Source organism: Anolis sagrei, chromosome 2 (assembly GCF_037176765.1).
Source record: "Anolis sagrei isolate rAnoSag1 chromosome 2, rAnoSag1.mat, whole genome shotgun sequence".
Taxonomy (NCBI): domain Eukaryota; kingdom Metazoa; phylum Chordata; class Lepidosauria; order Squamata; family Dactyloidae; genus Anolis; species Anolis sagrei.
The window spans coordinates 152,368,220-152,380,273 of NC_090022.1; the positions used below are offsets into that span (position 1 = coordinate 152,368,220).

At 42.7% G+C, this 12,054-nt stretch overlaps 1 protein-coding gene across 2 annotated transcripts in view; it reads left to right on the top strand.

Annotated features, from left to right (window-relative positions):
* Positions 1-7,284, top strand: part of FBXO10 (F-box protein 10) — a 47,500-nt gene extending 40,216 nt beyond the window's left edge. For both annotated transcript variants that reach the window (XM_060763753.2, XM_067463969.1), the window contains exons 9-11: positions 1,680-1,990; positions 2,730-2,911; positions 6,648-7,284. In XM_060763753.2, coding sequence (XP_060619736.2) covers positions 1,680-1,990; positions 2,730-2,911; positions 6,648-6,825 — 671 coding nt within the window. In that variant the 3' untranslated portion in view covers positions 6,826-7,284. The remainder of the gene's footprint in view (positions 1-1,679; positions 1,991-2,729; positions 2,912-6,647) is intronic.
* The last annotated feature ends 4,770 nt before the right edge of the window (positions 7,285-12,054 follow it).

Sequence of the window (12,054 nt, forward strand, 5' to 3'; positions counted from 1 at the left end):
GTGTGTATGTGTATATATGTGGTTTTGTGCATGCATTGTAATGTATGTTTTATTTTTTTGGCTTATATGTCTCTTCTGCTGTTTTTCAGTGTTTTTATGAGTGATGGTCACTCATTGGCCTGATAGGTGTATTGTGTCCAAATTTGGTGTCAATTCACCCAGTGGTTTTTGAGTTATGTTAATCCCACCCAGTGGTTTTTGAGTTATGTTTTGAGTTATGTTAATAAAAACATTGCATTTTTATTTATATAGACTAGCCGTCCCCTGCCACGCATTACTGTGGCCCACATGGGGGCTCTGTGTGGGAGGTTTGACCCAATTCTATCGTTGGTGGGGTTCAGAATGCTCTGTGATTGTAGGTGAATTATAAATCCCAGCAACTTCAACTCCCGAATGTCAAAATTCTATTTCCCCCAAACTCTACCAGTGTTCACATTTGGGCGTATTGAGTACTCGTGTACAGTTTGGTCCAGATCCATCATTGTTTGAGTCCACAGTGATCTCTGGATGTAGGTGAACTACAACTCCCAAACTCAAGGTCAATGCCCACCAAACCCTTCCAGTATTTTCTGTTGGTCATGGGAGTTCTGTGTGCCAAGTTTGGTTCAATTCCATCGTTGGTGGAGCCCAGAAGGCTCTTTGATTGTAGGTAAACTATAAATCCCAGCAACTACAAATCCCAAATGACAAAATCAATTTTTTGAGTGAAGGACATACATTGGGTTGATAGGTGTCTTGTGTCCAAATTTGGTGTCAATTCGTTCAGTGGTTTTTTAGTTATGTCAATCCCACAAACAAACATTACATTTTTATTTATATAGATTACTTCTAATTCTAGCTGAAACCTTCAAAACGAAGGCAAGTTACCAGGGCAAAAAATATCTCAGCTGAGTCCAAGATTCCTTTAATTCCAAATGTTAATAAATAAAATCTAGAAACTAGACGTTTATTAAGGCTGGATCCACATTATCATATAATACAGTTTCAGAATGCAGATTAACTGCATTGAACTGGATTATGTGGCAGTGTAGACTCATATAATCCAGTTCAATGCAGTTAATCTGCATTCTGAAATTGCATTATACAGCAGTGCAGAACCAGCCTGAGAGAGAGAAGGTGTTGGATCCAGTATCCATAGAAAGTTGCTTTGCATCTTTTTAGGTGAGCAGACAATGGATCGGATCGACATGATGGAATCCCAACTCCCCAAAACAGTTTCTCCGACTCTTCTTTTTCGGTTTCCGTGGCAACTATTGCGTCAAGGAGCACTCTTGAGTAAACCCTTTGATCTTCCCTTGATCTGGAAGATAATTTGCTAATGGAAGTTTGTCTCCAGCTAGTAAAAAAAAAAGTAAATCTATCATCACGTCTTTGCTCTGCAGAGTCCTGCAAGGTGAAAACATTAACCTGCCGCCTTTCCTGACTCTTCAACCAAATTTCAAGCATAAATGGATACCGAGACATTGAAAAAAACATCATGATAACTCTTTCAGAAATGAATTTCCCTTCCAAGGGGTAGATTTTTGTTGTCTCAGGGCCCTTCTACACATGCACTAAAACTCGGAAGAAAATGGTCTCACCTCCGTTCTTAACTATGAGTCATATGCAAATCAGATGTCTATAACTCCAGGATTGCCTGTAGTGGATTGATTCTAGGGTGTTTTCTGTTCTTTTCACAGCTGCTGGTTTGTATGTAAAGAGCAGTGAGGCCCTGAACATAATTGGAAACGCCATCCATGCAAACCACGACTGTGGCGTGGCTGTGTTTCAGAGCTCTCAGCTCACTCGGATCGCAAGCAACAGCGTCTCTTGCAACAGCCTCGGTGGTGTCCTTGTAGAGGCAGACTGCAGGGTGGAACTGCGTGGCAATGGCATTTATGACAACAGTAGCCACGGAGTCACCTCCAAGGGTGATGGGCTCATCACGGAGAATGACATCCTTGGGAACCAGGGCTGCGGCCTCAAGCTGTGCCAGTCCGCTGACATGAAGGTATTGGGTTTGAAGGAGCAGATTTGCCTTTTGTTGTTATTTCTGTCCTCCAAATTAGGTTGCATACTTGGGGGAAATTTTGTAATTCTCTAATCACTCTATGAAATTAGCTTGACTTTCCCAAAGTCCCCCAATAGCACCTCTTGTCAGGTTCAGGACTTACACCTTTGTCTCTCTTGTGCAGGGTTTCTCACCAAAGTTTCCTGGAACCCTAGGATTTTGAGAGAGGGATTTTATAAGAGATCATGATTGAAAAAAACTAAACTTTTTATTGAGTTGTAGATATACATTTTTACTCAGCAGTTCTGTAGGAGATAAACATTATTTTAAGGGATCCTCCAAGTTGAGAAAGGTAGTTTTGAAGTTCAAGAGATCTAAAGGGTCAGAAGTTAAGATTCAGTGGTCTGGAGCCACATTTCCCAGACTTTGGTGTTCCAGATGTTTGGACCAGGTCCCAGAATTTCCAGCTGTTGACCAAGCTGGCTTCTGGTAGCTGATGTCAAAGGCAGCTGGAGGACTAAAGACGGAGAGCTGGTCTAGAGTTTCACAGATCTCTGAGATGTGCTTGGATGATTCTTTCTGAAATACTGTTATTTCCTTTTTCATGTACATTATTCTGCAAACCTGTATATCAAAACCATTCATTATGTTGGGATGGCCACTGAGTAGTTGACTATTTGACCAGAGGATCCTTGAGCTCACTATTTAAAAGGATTTGGCTCTTTGTTCTCCTTTCCAGGTCTCCAGGAATAGAATCCACTCCTTTCGAGGTTATGGGATTGAGATGCTTGACCAGACCAAGGCTTTGGTGCAAGACAATCTGATTTTTCAAGGGAAGTGCAAAAAATCCATTTTACAGCAGGCATCCAGCACCGAAGGCTGCATCCTTCAAAACAACAAACTCCTTGCATTCAAGAAAAGGTAAGTTCCTTGGTGCCATCAGTGAAAACAGGGAAAAAACACCCTGGTGAATGGTCCAAAAGAATTCTGAGACTTGTAGTTCTGTGAAGCAGATTGGGATCTCTGTTAGACATACGATCTTTGCTCTCACTAGGCTGCAGTTTTCAGGTTTCCTTGGAAAAGGGGCTTTGCAGATAAAGAGATATAAAAACAGGTTATCTTTGTAGTGTAAATATTTCCTAAAAGACTGTCTGCAGTTGTTTCTTGGCTGTGAAGGAACACTGCTTTATGTTATTTTATGTAGATATATGTGAGGTTGTTGTTCAATGGTTACTTTTCATCAGAAGTAGATGGTGCAGTGGCGCAGTGGGTTAAACCCTTGTGCCGGGAGAACTGAAGACCAACAGGTCGCATGTTCGAATCCGGGGAGTGCGTGGATGAGCTCCCTCTGTCAGCTCCAGCAGGGACATGAGAGAAGCCTCCCACAAGGATGGTCAAACATCAAAACATCCTGCTGTCCCCTGGGCAACATCCTTGCAGACGGCCAATTCTCTCACACCAGAAGTGACTTGCAGTTTCTCAAGTTGCTCCTGACTTGAAAAAAAAAATCAGAAGTAGAAGTTGTGTATAGAGAATAGAAAGTGAAGTCACCTGGCCTAGGAATAGGATGAAATGTGGGAATGAAAGTGGAAATGTTCCTGGGATTAAAATTGAAGTTGGAGCACAATTGGAGAAGGCAGTGCAGGGAGAGGTCAGGAAGAAAGTACCCAGTAGTTAAGTCAGAAGGAGAAAAATAGTTAGAATGTGAGGTTTGAATTGAGGGAGGACAGGCTTGCAAACAGGCCTCTGTTAAGAACAGCCTGCCTGGAATCTGAGAAGAAGACATCAGGAAAAATTCAAAGGACCTACATTCCTTAGGGATTGTGATTAGTGCCGCCAATGGCACTGCTTTTCCATAATGGTGGAATTGTGCACTCCTGTGAGACAAGAAGCTATGTTGATGGCAACAGTGCTGCTTAGAAGGTTGCCCATGTACATTTTTGGCGAGAAACCAAATTAAATGAACCAAACGGCTGTTAGGCACTGGCAGCAGTCATAGTGTGTGTTGGAGGAGGAATCACTAGTGGAGGATCTGTCAAAGACAACAGTAGTGGCAACATAGCCACGATTGTTACTACTGCATAGGAGGTACCAAAGGTAAATCTCCTTTTCAAATTATTTTGGCCATTGAAACTCTATGATTAGACAATCCAGAATGAAACAGGAGATAGTCCTGAAAGATGAGACTCCCAGATCAAAAGATATTGTATTTCAGATTTTTATCTCCTTTTTTTGGCCAAAAAAAGGGGATGTGACTATTATGCAGTGAAAAAAACAGTGCCTCCTTTAAGCTTTATCTTTGCATCTGTTCCCCTTTCAGCTACAATACCTCACTTGCTTGCATCTGAAAGCACTGGGTTGAAGACAGTGATGGGTTTGAAGAGAGCGATGGCTCTCTTCCATCCAATGTTTTTGGACTCAACCTAGTGAGGCACTGTAGCTGAAATCAGGTGGGCGAAGCTATTGTTTATGTAGTGCAGCAAGGCACATGGTGAGAGAAGTCTAGTTAGACTGTTGCAGTCATGGTGGGGTTGTATTTCTTCCTTAACTACACTGGTTGCAGGGTTTTTTTGTTTTTTGTTTTGTTTTTTGTTGTGTCAGCAGCGACTTGAGAAACTGCAAGTCGCTTCTGTTGTGAGAGAATTGGCCGTCTGCAAGGACATTGCCCAGTGGACACCCAGATGTTTTGATGTTTTATCATCCTTGTTGGGAGTCTTCTCTCATGTCCCTATATGGGGAGCCAGAGCTGACAGAGGGAGCTCATCCGCGCTCTCCCTGGATTTGAACCTGTGACCTGTCGGTCTTCAGTCCTGCCAGTACAGGGGTTTAACTGGTCATCTGCCAGCAGTACAGTGGGGCGATTAACCAAAGCTGCGACTATTATGCAATGAAAGCAAAAATATACATTTGGGAGCCCAAAAGGGAGGGGTGCAACTATTATGTGGTGTCGACTATTATATGGTGAAATACAGTATTCAGTAAGATATTGGGACACAGGATCGCTAACAATAGCACTGTTACTAATGATGCACCTGGATTCAAGCTGAAAGGATGTCCATTTGTTGATGTGCCCAGAAGTGAAATGAAAATCCAAAGCTGCTCGACAGATTCTGTAAGCACATGTAATGTGAGGTGCATGAATCAGAGGAAGCTAAATGTTGAAAAACAAGAAATGAAATGTATAAACAGTACAATACTTGGGGTGAGTCAGATACAATGTTTTATTCAGGAAATGAAAAACCTAAGAAGAAACGTGACAGCATTATAACAAGCACGGATGTAGCAAAAGCAGTCAATAGATATGACTCTGGGAGTTGGTGCTCATCTCCATTTCTAAGCCGAAGAGCCGCTGTTGTCCATAGACACCTCCAAGGTCATGTGGGCAGCAAGACTGCATGGAGCGTCATTGCATCTTGTTGAACTGCTAGGTTTGCAGAAGCTGAGGCTAACAGCAGGAGTTCACCCCGTCCCCGAATTTGAACCTGTAACCTTTCGGTCAGTAAGTTTAGCAGTTTAACCCACTGCGCCACTGGGCTTCCTGGGATTTATAGTTAACCTACAATCAAAGAGCATTCTGAACCACACCAACAATAGAATTGGGCCAAACTTCCCACAGAGAACCCCCATGTCCAAAAGAATAAGCTGTGTTTCTTGATGGTCTTTTGCAACCCCTCCGACACCCCCTCACGCCCCCCCCCCCCCCGGGGTCCCGACTCCCAGGTTGAGAAACACTGCATTAATGCATATCAGTATAACAATCATGGGAGCCCCCAGTGGTGCAGTGGGTTAAAGCGCTGAGCTGCTGAGCTTGTTGACCAAAAGGTCACAGGTTTGAATCCAGGGAGTGGCGTGAGCTTCCGCTATCAGCCCCAGCTTCTCTCAACCTAGCAGTTTGAAAACATGGAAATGTGAGTAGATCAATAGGTACCGCTCCGGCGGGAAGGTAACGGCGCTCCATGCAGTCATGCCGGCCACATGACCTTGGAGGTGTCTATGGACAATGCTGGCTCTTTGGCTTAGAAATTGAGATGAGCACCACACCCCAGAGTCAGTCACTACTGGACTTAATGTCAGGGGAAAACCTTTACTTATAACAATCATACATGTTTATGCTTCAACTACAGAGTCAGAAAAAGAAAAAAAATGAAAGTTATATCATCCCCTTGGCAACTTACTTCCCCACTACACGTGCCAGAGGTGTTGGCAGTCTTCTTCTGATTGAGTGAGAAGGTCAAATGAGGGAAGTTATTCCCTGATATGCAGAGCCAAACCCAGAGTTTGCAAAGTACTGTCTGTTCTTTGTGTTCTGCAGAGCTCTGCTTTGCAAAATGTGAAAGAGTCAGCGTGGTTCAGAAATGTCAGTCTAGGACTCAAGAAGTCCACATTCCCCACCCAGCTTCCCAATTGACTAGGCAACCATAGTCTGTCAGTTTGATCTCCCCAACAACAGCTCTGTTGTTAAGGATAAAAAACAGAAGTATAGCTACATTGGAATCACTAAACAAATATGAAGTTGAAATAACAATTAAGTAAATCTACTGGGTAGCTACAAAGTGACTGCAATGTCTAATGTCTGACATATATTTCTGATTCTGTTCCCTGTATCATCATAAGAAGCTGGAGCTTTAGTGGATGCATAAATGTTTGTCTCTTCTAGATCTGATGTTGCTTGGACCCTGGAGAACCCTCCAGCAAGACCTCACATTGAAGGATCCTCCCGCGGCATGTCTACTTCTGGAAACAGTCAGAAAGGCTCAAACATGACAGCCAGGATAGCCGCCAGAGTGGAAGGAGGCTGCCATAACAATGGCAGCATCTTTTGCACAATTCTGTGACGTGTGTGCATTTCAAATGGCCTCAGAGCTGGAAACTTTCTAATGCCTATTCATGGTATAAACAAAGAATCTATACTGGGATAATTTTTGACTTCCTGCTACAAGAGTGGTGTAGTGGTTTGAGTGTTTGGCTATGACTGGAGACCAGGGTTCAAATCCCCGCTTAGCCACGAAACCCACTGGGTGACCTTGGGCAAGCCATACTCGCTCAGAGGAAGGCAAAGGTTTCTGATAACTCTTACCAATAAAACACCTTAGGTTATTGCCAGAGTTTGGACCTGACTTGGAGGCACATAACAACATCATACAAGATCCCCCATCTTTGGAGGGCTTGTGGGCCTATTCGAAATTTCAAGGCAATGTGTCTGTGGCAGCTATGGATGACTTCAACTCTTCACAGAATGCCGATCAAATTACTTCCAATTCCTAAGCAGAAGACTAGTGGGAGTAAAAGAAAAAGGAGAAACTTGGAAGGATCTAAATCTAAAAATACCTCTTTTAGCATCTGTTTTAGAGAAAGCAAGTGGATTATCTTCAAGAGGACAGTACCTTGGCTGAGAAACAGAGTCTCAAATGCCAAACTACCTATTTGTCTCACAAAAACCCAACAGAATAGCAATTGAACAGAAGGCACAATTAGTCATTCTCAGAGAGCCTTCTTCATACACACACCGTATAGAATCCCAGGGAAAACACACATAGCAGAAAAACATGCAAGCTTTCCTACCCATGCTATTCCATCCCAGCAGTGCTTCTTCTCCCTCTTCTGGCCCGTGATGCCCTCAGGTCTCTTCTGGCCTGTTCTTGATCTTTGAAATCGTCAATAAGAGGGGAGGTGGCCATTGTGATCTAAGCAGCCATTTGGGTATTGAGTATCTAAGAAAACCCTATGAAATTAATGGTGTTCCCATTCTGAGTCCAAACCTCTTCTTCTTTTTGTTGACTTGGTTGTTCAGAATTTGTAGTATCTTGAGGGAAGTACCATATATTCTGGCATATAAGACTACTTTTTAACCCAAGAAAATTTTCTCAAAAGTCATGGGTTGTCCTATACGCAGGAGTAGTCTTATACACAGGAGTCGTCTTAATGCGGGAATAGCCTTATGCATGGGAGTAATCTTATATGCGGGAGTAGTCTTATACGCCGGGAGTCGTCTTATAGAGCGGGTGCTGAAACTTCCAATCTGGATTGGAGAATCTGTGGTTGCTTCATATTGTGGGGGGAGCTCAAAAATGGCAGTGGCCGCGTCCCTGCCATGTGCAGCGACTGTATGAAAGCATTAAGGAGGAGGCTTTACAATTACGGTAGAAGAAAATCCATTCATCAGGACTCGTGGACATAATGCAGTCCTGATAGTGAGGTGAAGGGGCTCCTCACCGGGAATGTGTAAGTGAAGGGCGGACCAAGCTGTAGGCGTCCGTGGCACCCGGGATATGGAAAAAAGAGATAGAGTGGCTCTGGGCCCAGAAAAACGCAACTCTTTAACCTGTCTAACCTGCCCTTGTATCCTATTACTGTACCTCCTCCTCTGCCTCTCAGATCTCGCTCCTGAAGACTACAGTGAAGCGGTGCAGGTGCCAGATCTGAGAGGCAGAGAAGGAGGTACAGTAATAGGAAAATTACCATATTGAAATCAAATTTGATGCTTTTAAATTTTTTTATTTGGTGTGTGTTGGAAGAGGGGTAGTCTTATATGGCGAGTATATCCCAAACTATATTTTAACTGGAAAAGTTTGGGGTCATTTTATACGCCCAGTCGTCTTATATGCCGGAATATACGGTAATTAATCTCATGCAGTGGTTTTCAACCTGTGGGTCTCCAGATGTTTTGGCCTTCAACTCTCAGAAATCCAAACAGCTGGTAAACCGGCTGGGATTTCTGGGAGTTGTAGGCCAAAACACCTGGTGACCCATAGGTTGAGAACCACTGATCTAATGGTTGGTGATGTTGTCCTGTTTCTTGTTTTCAGTCAGCTAAGCAAGATCTACTTCTTCCCTAAACAGTTTAGAGCAGTGGTTCTCAACCTGTGGGTCCCCAGGTTTTGGCCTACAACTCCCAGAAATCCCAGCCAGTTAAACCTCTCAAACACAACCTTTACATCTCCCTCTCAATTTCCAATTGGATTACTTTTCCTGTCAACAAAAGCTAAGTAGTTGGGGAGATGTGAGTGGCATGATCAGAACTGATTTTTGTCCATTCTGGTGAGCAAGACATTCCCAGCAGTCTTAATATGTATTCTTTCTTCAAACCTTTTGTGACTTGCCAAAAGAGCAGTTGTTCAAAATGTTACATTAATGCCAAGTCAAAACAGATTACTGGTCTCCTTTGTGGAATCTCTGACATCACTTAAAATGAATTTTCCTTCTTGAAGTGGGTGCTTCCCTCCCCCCCACCTCCATACAGAGAACGAATGCCAATTTTTAGCAATTAGTAGATTGCCTGAGGTATGTATGGCAAATGAGTAATATAAGGCAGACGTAAGCCAGAATTCAGTCATCAATCACAATACAGGGTTAGTCAAAATGCATAGGCCAATAAGCCATTCAATTGAATGGCTTATTGGCCTATGCATTTTGACTAACCCTGTACATTGATTCTTCAGTAAAGCAGGCTGATACATCTAGGCTTCTTCAAATGTGAAATTGTCACAGAAGAATATAGTGCAGTGGTTCTCAACCAGGTGTTTTGGCCTATAACTCCCAAAATCCCATCCAGTTTACCAGCTGTTAAGATTTCTGGGAGCTGAAGGCCAAAACATCTGGGGACTCACAGGTTGAGAACCACTGGTTTAGGGTATCTTGTACAGTGCAGAAGATTTCTTGCAAGAACACTCAGAAATGTTAATGACAAGTGGTGTCAAAACATGATCATGTTGGTTTTTGACATAATTTACCAAATCCAAGAAAATGGAATTCCAAGAAACCTGATGAATGGTTTCACAGGGAGCACTCAGAATCTGGTACGGTTTTATGCAGTGCCTTTGAAATTATCTAAAAATATATATTTTTGAGACATTTCAAAAACACTATCACAATCTACATAAAGAGTGGGTTGCCTCTTTAAAATGGATCCAATCAGCTTAATAAGCTGGATGGATAGTGGTACTTCAGCTACAGACATAAGTGGGAGAAAATGGAAAATTGTGATCTGCAGCCTTTTATGAAACTCTGGGTAAAAAAGTGCTACAAATATCAGTTCTGGTTAAAGTGGCTCTGGGATACTGACACTCCACAATCTTTACCAAAGAGATGGGGAACATTTGTCCCTCCACTTGGTTCAAACTACATATGGATGGCCATCTGTCAGGGGTGATTTGCTTCTTGGCAGGGGGTTGGACCGGATGGCCCATGTGGTCTCTTCCAACTCTTTGATTCCAGCAATGCTTTACTGTTGGCTGCAATGAAGGGGGCTGATGGGGATTGTAGTCCAGAGCACTGGAAGGAAATCTTCCACTTCTGCTTTAGCAGTTACAGGCTACCAGTAATGCAAAAGCTGAAGCATTTACTGTTATTATTTATGAAATTATTTCCAAGAAAAAATATTTTTGTCCGTGGTACAACTGTGAAAAGCACAAGAACTTTGCTGGTGGAGCTGTGGCAGCAATACAAGAGGCAATAGGTCAAGTATCCCAGTGCTTAGTGGTTATGAAAGGGTCTCATTCATGGAAGAGACCCATACATTCTTTAGGCGATGAAGTTGCTTACAGCAATGGAGAACATGTTTCGCTCACTCTCTTGTACGCAAACATGTTCCTTGATCTGTAACCAGGATCATTCATTATCAGGCATGGGCAAACTTCTCTGTCTCCCAGCTCACTCCATGCACTATGCCAATCCAGTGGGTTCCCTACAGCTCCTTTTAAGGGGGTACCTGCAGGACACAATATGCTGGCAGTTTAAAGATTTGGAATGAGGTCAAGTGGGATGCCCCGATCACTGCCTCCCTCCCTTACCAATGTCCCCTTGGAAAGTAATTCATTGTTAAATGCATAAGGTCACTGACAACTTTTAAAAACTTTTTAAAGGCTGGATTATAATCTGTTCCATGTTTTTTGAAGGAATTTTAAAACATTCCATGTAATCTTTTACTGAGAAAACCTGTATATTGAAAAATAAAGTGCTATATTTTAAAACGCCATATATTTCTTACCTAGTTATTTTGCAAGGCTATCATGTGAGCAGCAGCAAAGGACCCTGTGTCCCTTCTGTAAGGAATTGGAGGGATAAAAAATTAAGTAGGTTTAGCCTGTCATGTTGTATGACTATTTGGATGTCAGAGAAAAACTGTCTCAATCACTGCACGAGTCCAGTGGTTCTCAACCTGTGGGTCCCAGGTATTTTGGCCTACTATTCTCCGAAATCCCAGCCAGTTTACCAACTGTTAGGATTTCTAGGAGTTGAAGGCCAAAACATCTGGGGACCCACAGCCTGAGAACCATTGCTCTAGTCTGCAAAAGTTAGCTTTTGAACCACAACTTCTAGAATCCCAGAACTAGTATGGCAGTACCAGGTGACAGATTTTTTGAATTACAATCCATAGTATTTTCTGAAGCTGTTTCTTCCTAGCTGCTGTTCTTTGCTTCATCCCCAGAAGCATAGAGAGCTTCCTGTTAGCTAATCAGCAGTAAAGTTCAATTCCTCCTTGCCTGGGAAAGGGAATGACATTTGGCCCATTGCAGGCAGCAAAGATTCTACACATTAAGTATGCACAGTTAATAAGGTGTCACATGTAGAGATACAATCTCAAGTGCAATACTGCTAATGAGAAACTGGCGACCTTCTTCCACATTTATGACAAAAAATCCCATTGCCCAAAAGGAACAAATTAGTTCATTCTCACTCTTTCACACCATTGTTTGTTTGCAAATGGGATAGATGCTTTTCTGTGTGCCCTTGTATAAAAATAAGGGGAGTGGAACTGTGAGATGGGAAATGACATCTCTTAAAAACAACCCTGGATGCTCCTATTTTGTGGTATAATGGCAAAGATGCTCATCTGCAACACTGAAACTGGCCACCCATATTTGCTAGATTGTGAATACATTTTGTAGTCAGCAGAAAATTAATTGCATGCACATATGTGTGTGTGTGTGTGTGTGTGTGTAATTATTCTATCATCTGCTTGTCCGTGTCTATGTATATATATGTGTGCGTGTATATGCATGTATATCAGGATTTTTCTACCAGGGGAGTAGTGTATGCTAGCTCCCTCTCACTGCATGCAAAAG